This window comes from Pavona decussata, unplaced genomic scaffold (assembly GCF_977016875.1).
Source record: "Pavona decussata unplaced genomic scaffold, jaPavDecu1.1 SCAFFOLD_219, whole genome shotgun sequence".
Taxonomy (NCBI): domain Eukaryota; kingdom Metazoa; phylum Cnidaria; class Anthozoa; order Scleractinia; family Agariciidae; genus Pavona; species Pavona decussata.
The window spans coordinates 1,362,151-1,388,339 of record NW_028145624.1 but is presented as its reverse complement, the minus strand read 5'-3'; the positions used below and the strand labels follow the sequence as shown (position 1 = coordinate 1,388,339).

The 26,189-nt window shown below is 40.3% G+C and overlaps 5 protein-coding genes across 6 annotated transcripts in view; 2 read left to right on the top strand and 3 right to left on the bottom strand.

The window, feature by feature from the left end:
* The window catches only part of LOC146459437 (sperm-associated microtubule inner protein 4-like), a 22,699-nt gene extending 9,523 nt beyond the window's left edge, over positions 1-13,176 (bottom strand). The window contains exons 1-2 of the mRNA XM_085089415.1: positions 12,837-13,176; positions 1,013-1,192 (exon numbers count right to left, since the gene is read on the bottom strand). Coding sequence (XP_084945541.1) covers positions 1,013-1,192; positions 12,837-12,982 — 326 coding nt within the window. The 5' untranslated portion in view covers positions 12,983-13,176. The remainder of the gene's footprint in view (positions 1-1,012; positions 1,193-12,836) is intronic.
* LOC146459435 (sperm-associated microtubule inner protein 4-like) lies at positions 1,062-26,189 on the top strand. 2 transcript variants are annotated; one of them, XM_085089412.1, is made up of 7 exons: positions 1,062-1,202; positions 15,947-16,126; positions 16,999-17,070; positions 21,515-21,544; positions 22,179-22,458; positions 23,702-23,947; positions 24,619-26,189. In XM_085089412.1, the coding sequence occupies exons 2-7, from the start codon at positions 16,113-16,115 to the stop codon at positions 25,327-25,329; spliced, it is 1,353 nt and encodes a 450-aa protein (XP_084945538.1). In that variant the 5' UTR covers positions 1,062-1,202; positions 15,947-16,112; the 3' UTR covers positions 25,330-26,189. The 2 variants fall into 2 exon arrangements, with proteins under 2 accessions (XP_084945538.1, XP_084945537.1); XM_085089411.1 differs by lacking the exon at positions 1,062-1,202 and adding an exon at positions 14,127-14,390.
* Positions 1,839-8,609, top strand: LOC146459439 (uncharacterized). The gene is made up of 6 exons (XM_085089539.1): positions 1,839-2,550; positions 2,953-3,417; positions 3,690-4,436; positions 5,246-5,509; positions 6,052-6,494; positions 7,125-8,609. The coding sequence occupies exons 1-6, from the start codon at positions 2,275-2,277 to the stop codon at positions 7,882-7,884; spliced, it is 2,955 nt and encodes a 984-aa protein (XP_084945665.1). The 5' UTR covers positions 1,839-2,274; the 3' UTR covers positions 7,885-8,609.
* Positions 8,631-10,558, bottom strand: LOC146459438 (uncharacterized). Its single transcript, XM_085089540.1, has one exon. It carries the CDS (start codon positions 10,556-10,558, stop codon positions 8,648-8,650), a length of 1,911 nt encoding a protein of 636 aa, XP_084945666.1. The 3' UTR covers positions 8,631-8,647.
* On the bottom strand, positions 17,223-19,632 carry LOC146459436 (uncharacterized). Its single transcript, XM_085089414.1, has one exon. It carries the CDS (start codon positions 19,556-19,558, stop codon positions 18,551-18,553), a length of 1,008 nt encoding a protein of 335 aa, XP_084945540.1. The 5' UTR covers positions 19,559-19,632; the 3' UTR covers positions 17,223-18,550.

The following is a 26,189-nucleotide window of genomic DNA, read 5'->3' as shown; positions in this document are numbered from 1 at the left end:
ATAACTGAGACAAACATATATGGTATCTGAACAGACTTCTTGACCCTGTTGCCTTTGTTTTCTATGAGGTCCATTGCAGTGATTGATGGCAGTGAAAAACATAACAGTTGTTGAATCTTGAGCTTCAGATCTCACATGCTTTTGAAAGGCTTGGTATCATCATTACTTTCATTTCATTTAGCTTGCCATGGTGTGAAGTGGTCAGCAGATCAGTAATAATAAGAATAATGTTTAATAATAATATTAATAATAAATATAATAATAATAATAATAATAATAATTATAATAACAACAGTAAAATACAATAAAAGTAATAATAATAATAATAATTGAAGGGATTCATGCAAAAGGGTTGCGTATTGCTTTTTTGGTGAAATTTATTTTTCTGCAGGAGCTCGCTAAATCTTTGCATACAGACTTTATGTTGCCCCTTTTGTGGGAAGCACTTCAATTATCATAATTCCTTTATCCAATCAAAACATAAAATACATAATTATCTTAATTTTTTTTTTTAAAGAACACTTTGTTGAGTACTTCAGAAGAGTACATTTCATTAATAAATTTATTATAATACCATATGACACTGCATTACAAAACAAAAAAGAAACATACTTAACTATAGTTACCTACACAACAAACTAGCTACACAACTTACAGTACAGCAGAGAGGAGGATGAAACAGGCTAACTTTGACAAAGAATCGATACGACGTACTTACAGCATTCCCTTCAAATTTACTAAAGACATTAGACTTGCTATCTTTCAGTTTAAGATCATTCATCATACCCTCCATCATTACCCACTAATCGATGCCACTCTTTCCAGGGATTCGCTAGTTCAAAAAGAGCAATGCCACCTTTGTAACGAGAAACAAACATTGAAATACCTTTTCGTAACCTGCCCTTTTGTACAGAGTTTTTGGACTCAATAATACGTGGGGTAGGTAAGGATTTTTTCTGGAACTGCACAATATAGAATTAAGCGGCAAGCTGTAGTAATATTAGCCTTTTACCTTGGATGAGGAGAAACACCACTGCCATAATGTCTATGTCCTTTCTGTAGGAAGGCGGGCGGCTCCCACTTTGGCCGATGACTGTCAGGAAGACACACAGGGGCTTCACCAGCATAGCTACGGGCGCGTCCCCATGGACATTTCACATGGATGTCAGCTTGTTCAAGATGCCGTGAATATCTGCAAAATGGTGAGTGTCTGTGTTATTCTTTTTGTCATGTTTCTTTATGGAAAGTTACACTAACCTTTAGTTATTGATTTGCCCATATAAATTGAAGGGCTCTGGACATATCTTCAGGATCTCTAGGGCTTTTAAGATTGCTTTTCATTGTTTTGCATCAGATTTGCTGGATTTTTTCATGCTGCTCTCAGTTGCTTAAGGAAATGTTCCCCGGGATCTTTTCACTTTTTTATAGTTCACTTGGAGTAAAAATGCATGATTATGGGCAAGATTTCTGTTTTTATCACAAAACAGAGTGTGAAGCAGCGGACGGCTTTTGCGTCATTGTGCAGTTCCAGAAAAATCCATACCCACCCCACGGAAGGTCATTGGAAATTCCTAGGAGGTGGGGGGTCTTAGAAGTCAAAATTTTAGAAGCAAATTATGAAGCTAAACTGGAATTTCCTTGGGGGGGGGGGGGGGACAAAAGACCTTCCATGGGGGGAGTATGGATATTTTCTGGAACTGCACATTCGGTGCTTGATGGTTGTGCCATGCTGATGAGGCCTAATAACGCTGAAACAGCTGTCCATGGCTGCTACTGTCCGGGTGATATGACTGTGTGTATGCATGTAGCCTGCGAATACAGCCGCCTCTCATCGCTCCCGGCCCCGATGGGCGTTTCGCGAGAGAGACGTCTGCGATTTACAGCCAGAAATTCCATACTGATGACGTAGGTCGCATGTTGATAATTTCGTATAATTATAATGATGAACAAGCCACATTGCATAAATTACCACATGAGTTCAAAATGGCGGACTGATGCAATCATGTGAATCTTTTGAATATGTATGAAACTTGCATTCTCTGTAGAAAGGGAGCACAAGCGGGAGAAAGATATTACATTAGAACCGACGTTAAAGCCATGGTTACCGACCTTCTTCGAAAAATTCCGTGATCTCTCGCTTATTTGTTCGACTTCCTGCCTTCCACTTCGATAACCAGCTCTGTAATTAAGTGGCCATTTTGCTGTCGTTCATGCAAGAAACTGCTCGAAAAGCGACAGAAACTAGTCGACAATATTTCTGTTGTCGAAAGTGAGATGCGCTGTAAGAGAAATGGAGCGCATGATTCGACAGGCGCCGCAAGAAGCTTGAACTTTGAAGAAGAAAGTTTACCTTTAGAATGGGCAAAAAACCAACAGCTACTGACAGCAAGTAGTCCAGCAGTGCCATGTACCAGCAGAACACCGTTAGTTTGCGACCTTTCGCCCATTGCGGTTCGCCCTACCACTTCTACTTCTTTAGAAACCATCTCCCAATCACTAGTGGAAGATTCGAGATCGGTAAAGCGTCACAAACCAGAACTTGGTGTAAAGGTGAGCAATTTGCACTCACTTTGTTAGTCAGCGTGATGAATAATAACTGAATTGTAACTGTTTTGTTGTAGAAATTAAGATTACTAGCTTTTATTTCATAAGTTTAAGCTAGCCTGCATCTCTTTGCGGGCTAAACTTCCAAGGTTTTTTAATAGCTTTAGATTTTTTATGTACACTGTATAATGTTTTGTATAATTTGGTCTTGCACATGGGGGTTACATGTACAGTATGTTTTAATGTTTAAGAATGATATGAGCATGTAAACTTATTGGATTTCTATTTTAACGGTGTACGGTTACAGAAAGGGTTATTTTCTTGATTTAATATCCCTTGTCGTGTCTATGAATAGTTACTTGAGTATGACAGTTCAATAGTGATTTCTCTTTGATTATCTGCTGAAAGGTTGTGGTTTCCTGGCCTTCACAAGTAAAGCAACGGAAGTTGAAAACCGAGCTTGAACCCCTTGGGAAATGCTTGTTACAAGGCACTTGGAGCGATATTGCACGAGCAGCATTTAAAGTAAAAGATTTGAGACTGGAACTGGTGAAGCTGTTCCTCAAAGAAATTGGAAAAGAGTGCTGTGCTATGGTCTCTGCAAAGAATCCTTCATTGCTCAGGAAAACATCTGCTGCAGAGATCCAAGACCTGTCTTTGAAGAAGGCCTGCTCAGACTTGAAGACCCGCACCCCCTTGTTGTACTCTGTTCTGATGACAGCAGCCACCCCAGTGTGTAATAAAAGAAGCGACGAAGACATGTGGCTGCCTAGTGTGGTGGTGGCAGCATCCGTTGTATTGAAGCAGCGCTGTCGAAACATGAATGCTGTGCAACTGATGGTAACAACCCTGATCAAGTACACTGGCTTCCATGTAAGTGTCACGAAGACGTTAGTTTGCTTTGAAGAAAAAATGTTTAAAAAATGTTGTTCTAACTGAAGTAGAACTCCAAAGAGTTTCCTCTTAATTCAGCTTCTTATTTACAGTATTAATAGTTAGACTTTTGTCACAAGCATGTGTCAAAGTAGAAAAAAACACATTGTTGTTGATGCAGGAGATAAGATTTGGTTAGACTTTAACAGAATTTGTGCATGTTTAATATTTCCAAATTGTAAATGTTAAAACATATCTTTTTACATTTTTAGGCCATGTGTAACTTCCTTTCTGCGTTACGTCTTGGTGTCTCACCTTCATTTTATAATAAGAAAGCTGATGAGTTTGGCCTGTTATATAATGCCAAAATGGTTTGCCAGAAGAAAAACGATGAGGCAGTTCTTGCTTCATGCATTGGGGAAGATTTGTTTCAAGAAGAGAGTTTGCCCCCTACAGTGGAACAGATTTCCCCAGCTCAGAGGTCTTCATCCGAAGTGACAAATCAATATTGTAATGCCAACAACCATGTGATGACAGTTAGTGCCTCATTTCACACTCTTCCAGCAGTTTCGTCTACTCTACATGGAGGCTTGAGCACTGACACATCAGTTTGTAGAGAGTCACTGAGAAGCAATACTGGCAGTATTGTTACACCAAAGGAGATTGGGCCTGGATGGAAAATTGCTTTTGATAACATTGACATCTTCCAGAAAGTCTGGGAAATGACAGAGGACAATCAAAACAAAGATCACCACTGGATCAATCATGTGAAAGTTACGAACCGGATTTCTGGTAATCACTTGCCAGACGACAAGCCACTTTGTGACTCTGTTTTGGACCTAGACAACTATAAAGTCATTCCTAGTGTCCCAGAACATATCTCCCAGAGGGGAAATTATATACTCCTCATTGAGAGAGTAATGGCAGAGGAAATACCCTGTCTTTCTTTCTGCAAAGATGTTGTGACTGCACACATTCCGCACTGTCATTCAAAGGAGATGTCCGCAAAATCGGAAAAGGTATTTGCATTATAACATTTCTGCCTTAAATGACTTGTGAATACAGTTGCCTCTACAGGGAGCAACAAGATGCATCTGCATTCACAATCTTCTATTAATTTTAAACATTACATTTTGAAAAAGACTAGTAAATCAGTCAAGTTAAGGACGGTGCCTACTAATACCGAAGTATTTTTGTGTGGTTTATGACTATGCGGGAAAAGCAGATCTTAGCAAGGCCTATTGAAATCCAAATAGAAAATTGGGGGTAACCATGCATTTTTCAGAGATAACTAAGCAATAATATCTCTGAAAAGCGCCAAAATATAAAGCAATGTATGAGATTTTTTCCTAACTTGAAGCTTAATTATCCCTGAAAAATGCATGGTTATCCCCAATTTTCTTTTGAGATACCAAAAGCACTTGCTAAGTTCTGCTTTCTCAGTGTAGTTTTAAACTGGGCAAAAATATTCCTGTATTAGTCGGCACCACCCATAGGAAACCCGAGTATCTCGAGATGCGCAGAACATATGCGCAGTAACAATAGTAGGCACCGTCCTTAAACTGAGTAAGTAATGTCAGATCAATAAAACCAGTACAACTGTTCAAGTCAACAATGTCTTTAGATGGTTACCAGTTACTAAAACAACCCTGAAAGACTGATTTAGTTTTAAGAGCCTGTCACAAACAAAATAAAAGGACGTGGTGCTAATTGATAACATTGTTGCTCATAAAGCTCTCCTTAGATTGATCTGAACCTTAAGAAAATATATAGGATTAATGATTTCAAAGTAGAGTGTAGTATAATCATCTGTATCATTGTTCTGCAGGAATGCCTTGGAATACTTTTCCATGATGAAAACACCACAGATGGAATCAACCAGACCTTGCATCAGCTTCATTCCTATGTTCCCCAACATTCCTCGCATGGAAAAACTGTTTTCAACAAAGTGGGAGTTGTTGGTGATCAACTGTCTGTTGAAAGAGCAGTTAACTGTTTATCATCTCTTGCAAATGGCTTTACACCCGAGGAGAGGCTAGACGGCATGCATATTGAGATTGCTGACTGGCATGCAGAGTTAAAATTTCTTTCTGTAAGTCAACCTATATGTTTTATGAGGCCATTATTAATAGTGTTTGAAGCATTTATTTTCCCATAAATAAAATTTCAATGTGGTTATTATTACATTTTTCCAAAGTACACTGTAGCACTATAGTGGTTAAATGGTGGCTAAATGAACTCAGACTCTTAAAATTGGATCACTGGCATCCTTGTACGTTCAAGAACAAGCCTGTTCACATCAACAGCATGTGGATTCATTGTTATGTTGGGGGTTTACAGTGCGTTCACTGAAACCGGTCAATGTACAAGTTGCAATTTCACTGTTTAAACCTGACATTTGATTTGTTGGATTTGAAAATGTTGGAATCTATTGTTTCAGTTCTGCCCTCCAATTGGTTTTCATTGTCTGGGTGGCCCTGGTTTTAGTAAACACTATAAGAACTTTGAAGTTGGTGTCATTGCTGGCTAAATTACAGGGTGGTTATTACAGGAATAAAGTATTGTACTCATTCCTGGCCCTTTTTTTGTATAATTATTTATTTATTTATTTTGTTTTATGATTTTTATTTACAGTTAATCTACCAACGCTTCTATTCAACCGTTTCAGCCACTGACAAATGCAGTTTGTTTGCTGACCGTAACTATATAAACAGAAGAAATGTCAAGGCAGATGCCCATCATGCCTATGCTCCCAACAAGCAGATGTTCTTGTTAGCTGTCAGATCACGGATTGTGGCAAGTGCAATGAAGATCCTTGGTATGAAAAAACTTGAGGACTCTCCAACTGCCAACCACTACCCTAAAGATGAATCACGAGCAGACAAAACCATGAAACGCTTGTACCTTAGGAAGTTAGCCTCACAAATTGTTGACAAGTTTATTGTGGATGAGAAGTCATACAATGATATTGTTGATCGTGTTCTTGAAGATCATGACAACCAACAAGAACGTCAAGCCCAGATGACTCCTGATGGTCGTTTTCCTTGCAGACAAAGTGGATGCAACAAAACATTCAGGTTAATAAAGGAGATTTATGAATACACTGTAACAGACAAAAATTTGAACTCAGAAATTTGGAAATCCTTTGGTGCTTTTTAGAAACTGCTCTGTCCAGTATGAAAAGTAGTATTGTATTATAACCTGCCCTACAAATACAACTGCCTTTGCATAAGTTTTCCTCATTTTGCACCGTCATTCTGCCTCCTGCAATTGACATGTACATGTGTGCTATAGACTATCATTCAGGTGATAACACATGTAAAAAGTAAATGTGTTATATTAACTATGACAATATTTTTTTCACATGTAGCTATGCTCGTCTTATATAATCAATAAAAGGGTTATTATATTGAAAGTTTATAGGACTGCATTGAAAAACACCTATTTATAATATGACATGGCCTCCTTTAAGAAAAATCTTTGCTGTTCCTATAATTAACAGATCCAGAAATAATGTTCCTGGCCATTTCCTTAGGAAATCTTTGTATGAGAAACTTCTCATCACTGGTGCCACCACAAATATTTTTGAAGCAGCTACAGCAATGCCCATTTGTTCACACATAGCTTTCGCATTCCACCTCTCATTAATGGGCACTTCAAATGTAAATACTCAATAATTGAGTGACTCTACTTAATTATTTTTGTAGGCATGATGGTCAGCACCGTCGCAATCATGAGCGAACATCTCATGGCCTCATCATAGAAAATAACCAAGAGTCTGGTGAACCCTCAACTTCCCCAAATGAGGAGTCTGATGACATGTTAAATTACCAGTGTAACCTAATGGACCACGGTCTTCTCTACATGAATTTTACTGATGCTATTGCAGAAGGTGATGGAGACCGTATTATGCGCTGCTGGAAGTTCCTCCTCCTACAATTCTATGCAGATAGGGGAAGTACCAAGTATGCTGTTGAAGCCCTCTATCTCCAACTGCAGCAACAAGCCCTGCTTAGTCCACGGCAAGCTTATCGCCAGCGTTGGAATAGAGGTGTGAATAATAATGGTGGAAACGGTAAGAATGTTCCCCTCGACCTCGACGTTGAACATGATAACAACTCCATTAAAGAAGGTATTCGAAAGCTTGGGCCCAATCTAACATGTGCAGCAGTGACACGCTGTGCTAGGATGCTCCCCGTCGCAAGAGGAACAGTGCAAAGTGTGGCAAGGGAATGCAGTTTGATGAAGAGATCGGGAAAGCACTTTGTGAAAACTACGCACAATGATCTGGTAAAGCTTGTGAACCAACTGATGCAGGTAGATGCATTAACTGAAACACCTGGAAGGCAATACAAGCATTTCAGAGGATTCCCCAGATCACACTTGAGCGATTTGCGAATGGGAAAGTTGTGCCAATGGATCAACAAACACAAACATGAGCTACAGATTGGCCGCAAGGCACGCTGACTTAGTATTTTAAGAAAAGACACAACAGTTTTTATTTGACAGTGCAACATGAGCTACAGATTGGCCACAAGGCACACTTAGTATTTTAAGAAAAGACTTAACAGCTTTTATTTGACAGTGCAACGAACACAACCGGAGCCACCAATAAAACCGACACTTTGAAATGTTCTTGATTTTGATTGGTTTACAAACTACCAAAGCCAGACTCCTTTGTTGTAGACGTGAATTGTGATTGGCTGATCAATGTTGGGTGGCCCTAGTTGAGTTTGTTGCACTGTAAAATTCTCCTGTTTCAACAGCTCAGTTGAAATTAACAGAAAGTTTATAATGCTACACATGGCCAAGTTGTTCCTTAATTACCTTAATCCAGGGTTAGCATGAAATTTGGTTTCAGTTTTTTAACTTTTGGTTGAAAGTTTGTTTTGCTGCTTTTTGTTTTTCAAGATTGACCTCTTTCCTCTAATCTAAAAACTGCATAAGATCAGTGTTGAATAACATTTGGGGATAGAGAAATAAATTTCTTGGTTACTTTTTAATCTTGGATTAGCAAAAACCAGCCTTTTTGAACAACCGTCCCAGAATACTAATTAGCCATAGCAACAAAACCAATGTATGATGGCCTGCAAATACAGCCACCTCTGTCTCTCTGCGAGAGAGATGGAATGGCCCGTCGGGAGCCGGTAGCAATGAGACACAGCTGTATTCGCAGGCTAGTCAAGTTGTTATAGCGGTTATTAAAGTTGATAATAATTTTATAATAAACTCATTCCATGTTTATATCACCGATGATACTGTCCAAGAACTCTGGATATGCTGGCTCATCTTCATGCATATTATCAAGGGTCTCATCGTCAACCACAGAGTCAACACACCATTCAGACTGGTCTAGTAACTCCAAGAAGGATTGATCATTGACCATGTCCACCCACTCATCACTGCTTCGTTCAAAATAGTCCTCCTCAGAGTCTGAATCACTCATGGGTTCCTCAACATCATTGAAAATTGATTGAAAAATTTTCAAAACAGAAGCTGCATGCTTTCTTTGCCAGATGTCAACATACTTCAACACGCTGGAGATAGAAAAGATATGTTCTGCATTGTCAATAACTTGTTGAACTTGATCATTTCCAAATTCTAAAAGTTTTGTGGGGCAACCAAACATTGAAGCATGATGTTGCTCCTTTAAGGTAATAGCCTCTGAAACAATTGTTTTACGCAAGGTATTCAGCCTTCTCTTCAACTCTGAAATCTGTTCATTTGAAATGACTCTTGATCTCTCGGTGTCATCCATCATGGTGGGCAGTTGCAAATCCATACAACAATTTTCTCCTTGACACTGACATGATTCAGCACAGATATCACAGCACATATGTCCAGTTGGACTGTCAGACTGACACGTTTGCACACCAAAATGATGAAGAAGTAACCTCCTGCGACAGGTGGTTGCCTTGATGTAGTTCTTCATGTCTGAATCTGCTGCCTTGACATTGATGCCATTGTAAAACAGCAGAGCATCACTTTGCTCTCCATTCCGTCCACAGCGACCACTCTCTTGCATATAAGCCTCAATGGACTTGGATGGGCCAAAGTGGATCACTCGGGTCACACCTTTGCAGTTAACACCCATTCCATATGCAATTGTTGCTATAAGAATTCTGAGGCACTGGGTGTCATCTCCAAACTGGTCAAGCACATGATTCTTGACACTAGCTGGGCTACCAGAGTGCATCATTTCCACTAATCGATTTGGGGGGCTTTTTTCTCCTTCATACAACGATGCACCAAGTTCCAGTTCAAACATTCTGTACAGCTGTGAGCACTGTTTTATAGTTTGACAGTAAATAATTGTTCTGGTACTGCCTTTTCCCTTGTGCAATAATTCAGTAACCAACCAACGAAAGTTCTCAATAATCGACAGGGAGTTCTCAAGCTTCTGGACAGAATATCGCACGTTTACCTTGTTAGGGCTTTCAGATATTTCCTTTGGCGACCCAAACTCCAAAAGGTCAAAGATTCGCTCCTTAGTTTTCAGTGTCGCAGTTGCAGTCAGGGCAATGAAAGGTACGTCCCTTACGAGGGACCTTATTTCGTTTAGTCGAGAATACCATAGACGAAATGCCGTGCGATTCTTGTTGCTTGCCGATGTGCCCCACTCTGTAACACAGTGTACTTCGTCTACAGCTACTCCAACTAGATTCCTTTGATATATTGAGCTCTCAAGCACATTTCGCCACCTTTCCGACGCAAGCGTCGATTCCGGCGAGATAAAAACAAACATAAACTTGCCTTCCGCGACATCCTGGAGAACTGCTGGCTCTTGTTCAGCGCCCACAAACGCTGCTTTAAGTCCAAGCGAAGTGAGTTTCCTGACTTGGTCCTGCATTAGTGCCAACAGCGGACTAACGATGAGTATAATCGGTTCTTTCTTCCAAGAGCCAATTGTGACATTGTCATGCATCCACACGTGAACGAGTGGCGCCATTTGAAAGATCAAAGACTTTCCATACCCTGTCGGTAAGTTTACAAATACGTCTTCTCCGCTGACAAAACTGTATAGCGCTTGCAGCTGGCGTTCCCGCAACGTTGAAACGTTAAACACTTTGCAAACCGATTGTACACACTGGCAAAAATGTTCCCAAGAAGGACGACGTAAGCTATCGCTACATGCCGCCATGTTGGATCTGGTGATTTCAACATTTTCGCATATTTATAACTCTTAATTATGCAAATCGCGGAGCGAACCAATCAGCGCTCCTGACCAGATTCAGGACAGATTTACGTCATCAGTATGGAATTTCTGGCTGTAAATCGCAGACGTCTCTCTCGCGAAACGCCCATCGGGGCCGGGAGCGATGAGAGGCGGCTGTATTCGCAGGCTAGTATGCATGAGGTACTGGCCATAGGGTGACGCTGTGTGGTGTAACCATTGCTTTTAGATGGTTTTCATACAGAAATGTAGCTCTCTGCATTTTTATGAGGAGAACAGGTGTCTACGCACATGAGGCTTCTTTTCATCAAGCGCTTCAATTTAAAACAGTTTTTGTGTATTTTGGAGTAGCTTGGAGTGAAGGGTGTTCAGGGGGAAGGGTACTCTATTAAAACCCAAACACGGTTTATGAATGACATTAAGGGCGGTGCCTACTAATATAGAAGTATTTTTGCGCAGTTTATGACTACGCAGGAAAAGCAGATCTCAACAGGGGCTAGTGGAAATATCCAAAAAGATAATTGGGGGTAGCCATGCATTTTTGAGAGATAATCAAGCAGAAATAATTTTAAAAAGTGATAAAATGCAAAGCAATATATGGCATTTTTTCCCAATTTGAAGCTTTACTATCTCTGAAAAATGCATGGTTACCCCATTATTTGCTTTTTGGATACCAACAGTACTTGCTAAGTTCTGCTGTCTCCGCGTAGTTTTAAACCGCGCAAACATGTCCCTGTATTAGTAGGCACCACCTATAGGAAACCCAAGTGTCTCAAGGTGCATAGAACGTATGCGCAGTAACAAAAGTAGGCATGTGCAGCAAGTGGCTCTGACTTAATTATATCATAGTGCAAAAAGTATTGGTAAAGAGGTGTGTGAACAAATGTTTTACCCAGCAGGGGAACTCACCAATGTAAGTCACATAGGTGTATACCCCCTCCCCACCCACCCCAGCCCCCAAAGAATAAATGATGTGGTTCTTGAACTGATTTGATGAGAGATATGTTCATAGATTTTGCCCTTTTGGTCTGGAATAATGGGAACCATGAGAGAATATGAACATAATGATCTCTTTTCACCTTCAAGTGATGAAGAGAAGTAACTTAAAAACAATACCATTTGACATGATAAAGTGCAATGTACCACTGCAGATACATCAACCAACATCAGTCCTGAAAACAAAGTGGGGATTTTCAAGGCTAGGTCTGAAAACAGGCATAAAGAAGGAGGTTTTTTGGTTTGTCAATGGATCATGCGTAGGTGAACTAAGCAACAAATACCAGCCAAAATTTGGACGAGTCCCCCCCCCCCCCCTTTCCATTAGGTGCACGTGTAAATATACATGCAACACAAAACAAATTGATGGAATTACTTTTCTCAGGACTGTTAACCCAGACTGTTACTACCAGAATGTTATCAGGTTGAATTTCTGCATCAAAACAGATAACAGAAAAAGGTGAAACCCTTAAAAACCAAACTCAAATATTTTAAATTAAGAAAAAGAAAGAGTGAAAGAAATGGTAGGAAGGATGGAAGAAAATGTATTTGTTTGTCTGACACATTTATGGAAATATATATTACTTGCAGTGACACAAAAACAATGCTTGTTTGATGACTAGGAAGCCTGAACTTGTAGTTCAGCGGCCGTTTAGTTTTCACCTTGCTATCTCTTTCCGATACAGTAATTGAATTCAAACTGTTGAAGATCCTGTTTGAAACAACTTATTTCTCCTCCTCGCACGTTGCATAGTACTCTGTACACTTTGCGTATATCTATGTGCGTGGTTTCTGTGATTAGCAGGATAAGGGCATTTGTGCTTGACAAAGCAATCATGAAATTGCTACGCCAATTCACGCTTGTTTACACCCCCCCCCCCCCCCCACTCGTGGTCGGGTTTCTTGTTGGTGCGTTACCGCAATATAAACAAGTTGACTGTCGTGACCAACCTTTGTCGTGACCCTAGTCTCGCCGTTGCGTGATTTGTTGTCCACGATGGAACTGTGATTGGCCAGTGTCATCTACATTAGTTGGTAAAAGTTACAACCAAAAAATGGCTGCGTTTCAGTAGAATTATATTTCAGTATGAAGCTCTTTCAAATTCGAAATGAATATTTGTTCTCGTTAAGCTTGTGGCGTTCTCTTTGTTTGAAGTGTTTTTTAATTATTCAGTAGACGCCATTATTGTCATTGTTAAATTCCTGCTGCTAGACTACGTTCAAGTTAACCAATTTTCTCTTCACTTACCGATCAGGATAAGTTGTTACGCGGCTAAAATGCGAAGGATCGTGAACCAGTGCAGACTGAAAAGTTCGGGATAGCTTATCATAGCCATGCTTTTCACGGTACAGTTCGTGTTGTAACTTCGAAAGATGGCTCACAGCGACTGCCATTTGTCAGCTCCTCAGCGCACACAGCTTAATCACATGGCCATATCAGACATTCTTAATCATGTGTGAAACATCGATGCCAAATATTTTGACTAAAATCGTGTCGAAATTCCAGAGTTATCTGTCCTCGAATGCTAAACAAAATTCGCCAAGGTTACCTTCCTGTGCAGTCATGTGTGGCGCGTGACGTCAGTAATCCCTTTGCCTTCTTCTGATCGAGTGGCACAAACAATGACAACTATTTGTTCAATTATTTTATGCGCCAATGACGGATAAACAAAATAAAATGCCGGCTGTTTTGTTGTTCCCAGTAGAATATTCCTCTTTCATTCCGTAAGCAGTGTCAATAGTGTCGGTACGCGGTAATTTGCGTACTCTTTGTTATCCTGGTAATTATCAATCACAAAATAGCTGCAAAAAGCCTTCAATTTTACAAACCCTGCACATTACAGAATTCGGATACCATGAAAAATGGATTTATGGGCATTGAACTTAATACGTAAAGTTAAAAAATGTATTTATGGGCATTGAACTTAATACGTAAAGTTGAAAGTTCTTTGTGAGAAGCTCATGTCCATTTGTTTTGCCTTATGGGTACTGTATACTTGGGCGTACCATAACATTACAGCTTTGACACCTTGAAGAGCATTTCATAGGAAATTAGATTTCTGGGCATTTAACTTATAAACGTTGAGGACGTTTAACCAGACGGGGAGCTGAAAGTTGCCTTTAAGATGCTCAAACCATGTCTGGTGAATAACAGCCGGCTGTCCCATAACAAACTTTAAAGTTTGCTTCGTGTAAAAAAAATAAAAATAAACTAAAAAAACTCAAGAAGTCAGCAACGCCGTTTCGCATATTTGTGTAGGAAGATGAAAATCCATAGAACTATATTTTTTTTCACCATGGTCTGTGTTGCTTGATTTGAAATGACTGACAGGGAAAGAAAAGGTTCATTTCGTCTCTCTGGTTTCCCCAGCTGTTTAAGCTATTCTCTGCGTTTAATTATTCCTGATGTGAATTATTTTCCCATTGTCTCGTGTCAATAGAAAGCAATGTATATGTGTTCCAAACAATAGTTACAGATCCTATTGTTTAGTAAACCAATCATGTGAGCTTGGGTCGCCTTGGCAAATGTATGTTTATGAATAGCGCTGGTTCTGCCACCGGATGTACGCGGTAAAATCTCGAAAACTCACAAACTTCTCTCAAACTATTCCAAAAATTCGCCATGTAATTTAACAGGAATTCCGTCGATCACAAAGGAAAACTTTGGCGAAAAAATGACGACGGCGTTGCAACAAGCACTTTACAAGGAGCACCAAGGAGTGAATTACTTGTCAAGGAATTTCGAGTCGCATTTTCTACATAGCCCTCAGTATCATGATCGAATTACTCTATCTCAAGACCAGTAAGTAATAGTATGGTATTCTATTCATATTTCCAGATAAGTCAAACGGGATCGTTTCGTTTTGCTTTGTGTTTGCTGTGAAATGCGGCATATAGATTTCAGGTTCTGCGAGGCGCCTGGTGTGGCTTTTAATTGAGACAGTCCATGCGCGACCGTTGCTAACAGGTTGCTAAGTGGTTCGTCTTGGCTGTCAAAGTACGCCAAAAAGACCCATTTTGTAATTGCTTCTACATTACTGTGGATTATTAGTTTTATAGTTTCTACTTATATTTTTTATTGCATAGTATATCTACTACGGAAGCCTGAAAGCCAATATATATTGAGCAACCGCGTTCATCATTGATAGCAACGCTTTCAGCAACTTTTGGTAATTCGATCTCAGAGCCTGTCGGAGGGTTTTTTGTCCTTTTGGGAATCTCGTGAACCGTGTACGACTTAAAGTTGCCCTAAAATTATGCTTCTGTGGAAATGGGTTCGTAAAAAAAACGTCTAAATTTAAGCGTAAAGTTTATATTTGAATTATACTTGTAGCGTATGGGCGATACAATGAAATGTCATTCAATTGAGATGACAAAGTCCAGGCAGTCTTGGCAACTGCGAAAAAAAATCTTTGGACTTAGTTTATTCCATTAAAGCGCTTGAGAACTTGTTTATTGTTACCGTAAACGAGCGACCGACTAAAATTAGTTGAATAATTATGTACAGGTGGTTCTTTTCCGTGGTGACAAATACGCGGTTTGCAGATAGATTCTTGTTCGTCCGGAGTGCTTGCAAGGCCTGCCAGGTTTTGCGTATGTTTTATTTTTGATTGAAAAATTTATCCTATCGAGATGTTGATATCAAAAATTTCTTTGAAACTTAAGGAATTTTTTTTGTTACATTTAGACTTGTTTTCCAGTACTCATTTTCAGACGGATGAAATAATAAATGCATGTAAATAATAAATGGGAATTTAAGTGGAAATCCACAAAGTGAGATGATTCCAAAACCTCTACTTTGCGATGGATTGTTTAATGTTAAGCCATAGCATAGCTTGGAAGTATATCGTTTTTTGAAGTATTTTTACCAGGCCTTTTAATGCTGATTTATGCTTTGCATGTGTCACGCAACATTCCAAGATGAATTGTCATACATGTGTCACGCAACCTTTATCGTCCCTTATTCTGGCTGGCATGCTGCCTTCTGCAAGTTATTCCATTTGGCCGCAAGTGTATTTTTGGGGGTTGATGGCGAGGAAGATTCTCATTAGAATTTATAATAAAATGAAGCATAATTGAAGCTGTCTTGTTCTATCAATTCAATGTTTCTGGCAAGTTAAAGAGGTGCTAGAATTAGAGCTAAAAAATGGTGCATACTTAAAACACGATTTAGCGCGTTATAGTACATCCAGTGCCAAATATATTTAAAAAATTCTTTGTGGAGGTTGTAGGTTTAAGAAAAATAAACCAGTGGAAAAAATTCACCAGCTTTCCTGGAGACGATAAATTTACCCTTCTCCCTCTCAAGGTTCCGGATATTTCTCATTTTATTTGTTTGTACTTTTCCTCTCCGTGCAGTTTTGATCGCTATCTATCACGGACCACCCGTCCCCCCAAGGTGCCGTGGGGTCGCAGTTTAAGCTATGGAGGATTTGGCCCTGTACAGCTACCACAGGAGTATCGACCAAAGCAAGAGCCCCCCACCAGGGTACAAAAGGGGCATAGACACTATGGGGGAGGGGTTATGCCATTCCCTCGGTAAGAAAAGTTAATTACAAGGAAGGATTCACCACAGCTGTTATTTACTTAGCTTAGGATCAGAAATGTTCAGCGCTATACTACTACTACGGAAGTCACTCATGTATATGATTAAAACAAGTACTTTTTTTGGCAGAAATATTTTTTTGAGGGTAAAAAGGTTGTAGTTTGTTTTTTTGCCCGAGGTCTTCAATTGCTATTTTCTAATTCTATGCAAGGATGGATGGACGAAAAGGACTTCTCCTTAATCGAAACTAAAACGCTCACACGTTGTGATTTCCAAACATATATTTGTACATAATGGCACTTATACCTCGCAATTAATTGCCTTTCATCTCGTATTTTTTCCTCTTTTCGGTTACGAATGCACGTAAACAAAAATGGCTTCGATTTAGTGCCACTGATTTCCCATTAATCATTATAGCAAACGCTCTTGAATAAGTTAAACTGAACCGTAGCCGGGTTACGTCTCTTTATGAACTGTTTCCACTGTGTTTTATCCTTGTCCGTGGTTATTAAACCACAAGTCTAGTCTTCGTTTGTTTGTTTTTTCACTACTATTCAATCAATCTATTTCAGACGTTGATTTCATTCTTGACCAGTGAACTCTGTACTGGCGGCCTTTAAATCGAGAGCCGATAACAACATCCACGAGATAAGCTCAATGAAATCCCGCCCTATACCTCACACGAGGACATGGAACCGATTGTCTGCTTTTTTAATTGAGTTTACCATTACAAGCCTCAAAAAGAGGTGTGCCTCAGTATTCTAAGGAAATAAATTTTCCCCGAATTTTTTGGATATTCTATCCGTCGGATACCGATTTATCAACTGTGTGTCTCAGTTAACAGTGCTGTTTTGTTGCATTTCAGTGGTATCCCGATCGAGCAGTACTACGATCTCACTCTTTTGAAGAAAAGCAACCTGCGAAGAAACGATGAACTGTAAGTGCTGCGGTTTTACCTTTTTGTGGTTTTAAATGTGGTCAAACCACATAAGATGTTGTTGAATTTTTTACTTGGAATAAACCTAAAATTAAAATCACTTCACCATTTAGTTATTTTACCAGCCAAGGAAACGAAACTCGCGGACAAAATTGTTTTGTTTTATATCGTTTATTTAGACAACTTTTCCATTTGTTTGTTTTTGCGCAAAATCTTCTGTTGTCGTTACAAACCAGTAACATTCGTTCTCACAAAGAGCAAGAGAAAGTCAAAAATATATTCATCATCCTGGTTTCTATAAAGAATTCTGCACGATATATATTTGGTTCCTCAGGTAATAAAGACTGAATTTTCTAAAGCAACAAAACAATGGTTGGATGCTGTGTTTACACGCAAGCGGTTTCCGAATAACAACGAATTTGCATATGTGTTACATCTCTGGCCGAGTCACCTCGGCGGAAACTTTAATAACGAAGGAAACGAGGTGTTAAAGAGATTTACTCTAAATCTCATGTTAATGTTACCATTTAAAATAATCTAATTTGCAGAATCGCGCTGGTTTTTTCCCTCGGAAAGTTACAAATATTGGTGCAAACTTTTAGCCGGCAGCCTTATTAGCATTTACTGAAATCAATGCAAAGCATTATACTCCGTAAACTTGTTTATCCTACACAAGGCTAACAGCGGTGCCTGTGTCTCAGTTTTAAATTTCCCCTGTTTTGTTTTATCATGTACTCACGGAGCCCATTTTCGATTTGCTCACATAGAAAGCGATAGTTACAATAACACGCAGAAGAAAGGAACAGTATGAGTGTACTTTAGTTTCAAGTCGCTTTCCATATGTTAGTGAGATAACGTTTCCGCACTCTATGTTTAACACCCACTACTAAAGTGATGACAGATGATTTTGTAATGTCACGCATTGACACAACCGAAAATAGACGAAAATATCAGGAAAACAATTTTTCACACGTCCAAATCGGAGACTAAATGAACTTAACAAGCGATATTCAAACACACAGAAACTCTCGGTTATCAGTAATGCGGAATTGTTAGCCACTTGTGAAAGATATTGCACTCAGAACTGAATCGACGCAGATCAATAATATACGCGGGCCATTTTACTTTGATTGAAAGTCTGCTTTATTATTGAAAACGCCTACAAAGATATCTGTTTCCCGAAACTTCCACGCTCACTGATTTCTGCAAAAATTGAATGGAATGAACTAGATAACGCCATTTTGAATACCAGAGTATAGGGTTATCGCGTAAATATTACAAACACATCGCATTTCGAAAACAATAACCCCAAAATCGTTGATGTAGTTCAATCCATTAATTCATTACACTTACGCTGCACGATATGAGGAGACAGAAGCTGTTCATTGCAACAGACAAATCCAAATTGTTCTTAAGCAGTGATAAAAGATGCTCTTGAATTATTTAATTTGACTCACTACAACTGCTAACACATGTTATTTCATCCATTAAGGCCAATTGGACTCTTGGCCGCGAAGTATTGAGCGTAGCTCTGAGCCAACTTTTCTGCCGTATCCTCTCCGTCGATTGAGCTCTTGAAATCCTTGGCAAAGCTGTCTGAATAACCAAAGTCCAGGGTGAGAACCACAACCTTCGGTTCGTAGTCTAACTTGGGTACGTGGTCGTCATCCTGCTGGTCGCCTTTCTTCGGTGATTTCGGCAGTGATTCTTTAAATTTCCTCTTCAAGTGTTGATCTTCACTCGGCCAGAGCGCCTTGTCTTGCAGCATCAGCTCCAACAGAGGCTTGTTAGCTGAGGTGTTGTGTTCCTTGATCTGTTTCGTAAATTCGCCGTCGGCCTTGCCGATGTAGAACTGGTACTTTTTGTCTTCCGTTTGTGACTCGTCTATGACGAGGTAGCAATACACAACCCCCTTGCATTCAAGCGGATTTCGAAGGTACTCCTCCAGGTTTTCTTGGCGCGCTTGCTCGAGTGCAGATCTCTCCGTTTTGCCCTCAACCTCTTCGTATACACGACTCCAGTGCAGATAGTTAGCGAAAGCAACTTTCATAGCGGCCTCTAATCGTCTCTGTTTGTCCCTCTGTCTCAAGTCATCTGAGGCACTCTTGCTTAGCGTGAACTCCATGTAGCGTTTTTCACCTTTTTCTTTGTACGTTTTGAGAGCAAACACGGGCATTTCTCCGGTGATCAAATCGCTAAGCGCCGTCGTTCTCTCCATGTCGACGAGCAGTAGATTTTCCTTGCGGAACGTCCCTCGCTTTTCCCTGCTTTTGCCTCCATGCAGGCGTTTCTCGAGGTGCTCCAGGCGTTTCGCCACCGAGTACTCTTTATTATCATCCAACATGTCCGGATCGACGTTTATGGAAAACGTTTGCTTGTCCGGCAGATGAAGGCCATGCAGCTCGGTCGTTCTCGGCCTTAGGTATTCTTTATCGTACAGTTGCACCGCGTATAAGTCGTGGCTCGATTCTTCCGAGTTAGCCGCCATGTTGGGTGACTTTACCTGCGTGCCAAACACAGTGCACGTCGCGCCTCAACTCTGCAAGACACTCCCTGAATACTAGCGACACGTAGATTCGATCCCTACGGTGTCTTCTGGTTGGTCTTTTTAAGTGCGTAACCATGGTAACGTCCACGAGAGCTTTCATATGACCCTTTGTCTTCGAGGAGAACTAACGAAGCATCGCCAATGTCACGAAAAGTTAAGTGATTTTTGTGCATTGGTCAGTTGCCAGGATTTATTTTCTATTTTAGTGTTGCAGTTATATGCTTTGCAATGCGATTTCCAAATCATGCGTGGAACTCGAAATTCCCGTCTGCCTCTTTGTTCAAAATAAACTTGCCTGTCTAAATTCAGTCGTCACACCTTCTTGTACGCAACATCTTGTCACACTTATGGGGTGTAACGGACGGACAGTGTTCTTGGCGAGAACTGTTTTTCCCGACCAAAATTTGCCTGCAATTTATTCCTGGCGGAGTTACGCCATTGACATTCATGACAAAAAACAATGGTCTGTAATCGTAAGGCTTTTAAGATGTATTCAACCTAAACACAAATGCAAATTTTCACAGTTGTATTTTTATTCCAATAGTTTTTAAGAGCGTTTAAGTTTCATGTTGGTTCTCCTAACTTTACTTGTACGAGAAGTCAGCGGGTCGCGTACGTCTCTTTAGAACCCAAAAGAACTCGACTGCGACAAAATGTTGTACGAAGTGGTTTACCGCAATTTTTGTACTTTATACTGGCAAATGTTTGAGTCTATTCTTAGAAAAAATATTTGCATTTTAAGCTGTTATCGAACTAGCGGTCAGCTTTTAATTACCATAGGGAAAAAACTCTTTAATTAAGAGCCATCGACAAAATGTTTATTAAAAAGTCATATTTGCAGAGTTGGACTTGTCTATTATAAACGTTTTGTGGAGAATTAAAGTGGTCTTAGCCATAGCTTTAACGTTTCTTATGTGTAAGTCAAACTGCAGCAACTAACAATACAATTTATTCAGTGGAAAAAAACTTCTCGTACTTGCCAGCTGCAAGAAAATTAAAAAACGGAACGTTCTCGGTCGTGCACAATATCACCTCGCCCACGCTACTATATATTTTCTTGCGAAAAACAAAGAAATTACACTGGCCGGTCAAAACGGCGGGGAAAAGCCTGAATACATCAGCGAGTGGCAGATGAAAAGCGCGGGAAAAGTCACGTACGTTGGTGTTTGCATTTGATTGGCTGATAAGACGGTAACATTGAACAAATTTCAAACACAGCACTACTCCTCTAATCTCGTCAGTTGGTTCTTTTTGTTGTTAATTGTATCAATACTAATCATTTTTTAAAGTATTTAATTTTGCTCATACTCATACTGTGCCGTCGCTATTTTGTCTCAAGATTTAGATCCTACGATTTTTAGGCGAGAATCCCTGATTTATTCTGCGGTTTGCTGCTGTACGCAAATTTCTATTCCGCTGTTGATGTTATTAGGGTTAAGCCGGCTTCTGAGGATAGCTTCCTTGACTCCATGGATTTACCATTGAGAATCTCAATCGACAAACTGTTAACCTCGTTACAAAGCCGGTCTCATGGCTATGCTCGGAACTGACGGCAGATGATTGGGGACGGGCGATTCGTATACTGTCTTTCTCAAGATTGAATTCTATCCTAGGCTGATTCCTGTTTTCCCGTTGTAGACTCTCAACTATTTCGTTTTGCCAGATCGACAGTGGTCTTAGGTCGCAACAACCGACAATCGCGGTTGAAGCGTTACGATTTATAAGAAACTGTACCGTAAGAAAAAAAAAAAAATTTTCTTTATCATTACATCTACCAAATGTTCAATAACCACCTTTTCCAGTTTCAAATTGTTTTATTCAACAGAATAATTAATTTTACGTTCAAACCTTTGTACATCACCACAAGTGTGTTGTAATTGTTTTTGTATTTTACAGCGTTCCAAGTCCAGAGAAGTCAGAGATGGGGTAAGCCTGCTTATTACAACTTGATTTCCTCTTCAAGCCCATTGTGCTCGAAACCTCTGAGTAACAGGCAGAAAACAAGCAGTGCTCGCGATCAATCTGCGATATTTATACTAGAATTCGTGCTCCTTTTATCAGTAGAAGATATTAGTAGAAGATGTTTTCTCACTGTTTTTCTTCAGATTCGGTTTTTTAGCTTAGAAAATGCTTAAGTGGTGAAAACAGTTGCTCCTGAAGAAGGGGAGGGACAATGATAGCAGTTTTGAATATCCAAAGGTTTCAAACTGTCCTCGTCTGCAAAATTATGTGGAGAACGTGGTGGCCTGCTGCCGACCACTGAAGATTAATGTTGGTTCGGCGCATTGGATTCCTTATCCAAAATAACAGGGTGTAAGCCTCGCCGGTGTACTGTTCATGTTACGCTCCTGAGGGATTCCCTATATACAGCTATATTTGGAAATATCAATCAAAAATAGGACTTGGGTCCCATTCAGATAGAATAGAAAAGCGATAGACGCTTACTACTGGTCACAGATGACCGGGGCTAATCTGTGGTCTTTCCTCTACCGTAGACCGTAATAATACGAGCCATAAAAAATAGTGATCTTTACTATGTCTATAATTTCTCCGCCCCTAGGAAAATCCAGATACCCCTGGGATTCCCAGCGGAGCATCCCTATTCCTCCCACATGCCAAAGTTTCACGTGTTCCCGTCACTGGAGTCTCCCGATGACCATAGGAAAGGGAAACAAGCCGTTTTGATACACCCCACCCTACCCCCCACGGCTCCGGCCTCGGCACCAGATCCCACTGTGCTTGAGAAAACCAAGGGACATTTTGATCGGAGGGAGGTGATCACAGTGCAGAAAGAGTCGGAGAAGAAACCTTTGGTTTGGCCGGAACACAACCTTCTGCAGGTAAATAAACTGATTGGTAGATGAGCCTGCAGCGATTGATGAAAATAAGCTGCTCTGCGTTCTTTATTCGCTATTCTCTGTCTCACTTCATAAAGAAAGCTTCGACGCGACCTTTTATCATATACATACATGATGTAAATACATGCAGGGGGAGGTAGTGAGGAATATTAGTGACGGGAAGTTGCGAAGACCCTTTCTGGATTTGAAATAACCGATCGATTGAGGATTCTTTTTTTGGGTTTAAAATTTTCTAGTGAACTTTGATAGGTGGGAAGATTTTGTAAAACCCCAAAATTACCCTTTTTAGCTATCCGATCAGCCATGCATTTGGTTTTACGTTTTATTCTATATTACTGATCCTGATCTACAGAACGATCCGGCTACACTTTGCTGCTGTTTGTGCAAGTGGTCCTTGCATACGATTATGGCAGGGGCTGTTCTTAATGTTTTGTGTAAAGAAGAATGGATTGTTCCAGAGTTACGTTCCCCGCCATTAGGTTTTTTGGGGGTTCAGTTTAGCCTAAATGGACTTTTTGGGGGTCTAGCAACTTGGCTTCATTTGCAGCTTCCTGTCTCGGCTAAGACACCTGAGACTACTCTCCCCACCCCCTCTTCCGACAGTACATAATCAATCATACCGAAAAAGATGGCGAGTGGTACATTTTATCCATAATTCTTAGCGTACGGAAACCCTAAAAACGCTCATAAAAGTTCTAAAAACTTTAAACCTAGCATGCACAATGTTGTTAGTACAGGGACGAATTTCGCAAAAAAAAATATATGGTTTTCTATGTGCCTATTGGCCGTGTTAGCTTCGCAAGGTATTGTGGTAAAATGTACAACGGCCACTTTTTTCCGTAGGTGGATTGTGATCCAGCCTCGACCAGGAGTTCCCTTTCTATTACAGAAGCACAGAAAAATAATCGAGCTTCTAGCTGACTCAAATTATACTTTAAAATATTTTTTCTCGCATCTCTCTATTACAGTAGTAAATTGAACACACCTCGCCTGGAGTTATTCATTTTCAACGACATAAAAAAATATATATACCAATGATGATGATGTATGTGATCTATTTCAGTTGATTTCCCCACTACCTCAGACCCGCTCCTTGGCAATTTTGATGTAGTAATCCATTTCATTCTAAAATGACAGCGCGCATTTTGCTTTTTTAGCACAAGCAAGCTTTGTGGTGATGATGAGTTCATTTATTTATTCTTCTTTCCTCTCCTTTAAAAACAAGTTGGTCAAAGGCCCGGGGTTGCAGAGACAAAATTACTACCCCACCCCTCCCACCTCTGTTCTACCCAACACCCCGGACAGAAGTGGGCTGATGGCGGTGTCCCCCCGGACAGCTAATGCCTTGTATAATGTTCATCGAGACTTCTGGCAGACGCACTACCAACAGCAGTTTACAGGGAACGGCCCCCAGAAGATCCTCAAACTGGACAACTTCGATGAAATCTGCAAAGGGGAGGGCGATTCAATGGTAAGTGACTCAAATCTTTTTGTCAGTCCGTTCCGAGTTACCATCTACAAGTCTAAAATCCCCGTAACGTTCACATTGAAGGTACAAAAAGCGTCCAAGGAAAGAGCCAATTAACTTGAAAAATTTGGCGTAATGTGAGTGGATTTTATGCACAGCCGTACACTTTCATAACTTCAGGTTTTACTCAGGAGGAGAAAGGAGATCGGATGATCATGCATTCTTGAATAAGCATTAATTGAATCCTGTTTCAATTAGGCACCCTTATGAAGTTGCATTTGTGTGGCGCTATTCATGTCCTCCATAACTCGAGGACATCCTTTCTTTCCTTCGACAAAGCTCTTTTTGATCTCACGCTCACTCGATTCTGACAGGCTGCTTTTTCCTTTGTTTGGTTTATCAACAGAGTTGATACCTAAAGGTAAATTGGCCGCCGTAAAGAGATTCGAGTGCTGACGTTTCGAGGGCGTAAGCCCTTCGTCGGAGGGAATCCGCTCCGACTCGCTCCGACAAAGGGCTAACGCTCGAAACGTCAACACTCGAATCCCTTCACAGTGGCCAATTTACCTTTAGTTATCAACTCTGTTGATAAACCAAACATTCGTTTCTACTCTCCACCGACGCAGCCTACTGTTTCTTTAGAAACTAATCCCCTTATGGTTTTTCTTTTATAGAAGGAACATTTCAAGAATGAATTCCACTCTCCGCGCCCACTGGAGGGCCGGCACACGGAGATAAGAAGGAAAAAGAAAAAAAAGAAGAGAGTGATTGTAGGTCACGGTACGGAATTGTGGATCACTGATAGCGAGGGCGAGGAAGAAGACACCAAAGATAAATCCATCAAAAAGACGCACGGGAACTGCTTTGTGAGAGAAGAGATCTTAGATTTGACCACCGGTCCCAAATATAGCGACGGATACTTGCAAAACAGCTTAATCAATCCGAGCGGGGAATATTCAGATGTACATGCGTTTGCTCGTGCCCATCCGCATCTGTACTATTCATCCATTACCAATCATGTGAACGCAAAGCACTTCAGCGAAGCTAGACCTGTAACGGCTCCTGAAGTATCCAAACGGCCTACCTCTCCCATTGTGAACAATATGCCTAGCCAGATCTCTGATCAATCGAAGACAGGTTCGACCAACAGCGACTTGTATCCAAAGTGGTTTCGACCATCTAACCTCGGAGAGACCAGGCCGAGCACCGCGCTACTGGAACTGCAGAACAGCTGGAGCAAAACCGAAGCTCACCGAAGATTTCACGCGCAGTTTCCCGAAAGCGCGCCCGACATCCGTCGGAAGCCGGATTTGCGGATTACGACCAATGAGAGGAGACACATTGTGCCGGAAACAGGCATACATGTGTACTATTTTCATCGCTAGAACAGATGCTACTTTGCTTTTAAATTTCATGAATTTTACCAGTCGTTACATTGAAGATCTACCGTACGATTGTAAATTTTGTGTTAGAGAGAGCTTTACGCAAACTGCCTCGTCGTTGGTGTAAGATCTTCGTGAGTGGTAAATTATGTCGCGCGACTATGAAGTATTTCAGTGTCAGAGTATGAAGTATTTCAGTGTCAGAGTGTCGGTATCAATTTGTTTCGATCTTCACTGACACAACAGGTGCACCTAGTGGTTTTGTTTTGATGGAATAGTTGTTTGGAAGGCCTTACCTACCTCAGAAATTCGGATTAGAGGGTGAAAAAAAAAAAATAGAGTTTTAAAGCGAAATGTCACCTCAAACTTTCATAAAAACTATAAATCTCTTCTGTTTTCGGAGGGGCGAATATGTAGTTAAAAAGTGCTAAATAAGGCCAGCAAACATTCTCGGAAAGGCAACAGAGCCCGAAAATTCGGGCGATAAGACCTTTCGGTGACAAAAATCCGAACATGTCACACCATGATAGCTTACCATAAATGAGGCCATAAAACATTCCGTTATTATAGGAGACACAATTTTCAGATGTTCTGGTAAGGTGTCCCTAAATACACGAAACTGTGAACTGTTCATTCTTATTGTGTGTGCCTTGCAATTTCAATTGATTTATTTATTAATTTATTGTGGTTCAAAGTAGGTAAATAGATTTCAATAAAAACGTGGTTACCGGTGTGCATCACGTGAAAAAAAAAATTAATGAATTCTTTGAGAAATAATATATTAGAGATGGTGGCAAGCTAAGTTTCTCTTCGACTACGCACGAGGCAAGATTTTATCAAAGTCTGCTTTCTTTACCTTTGGA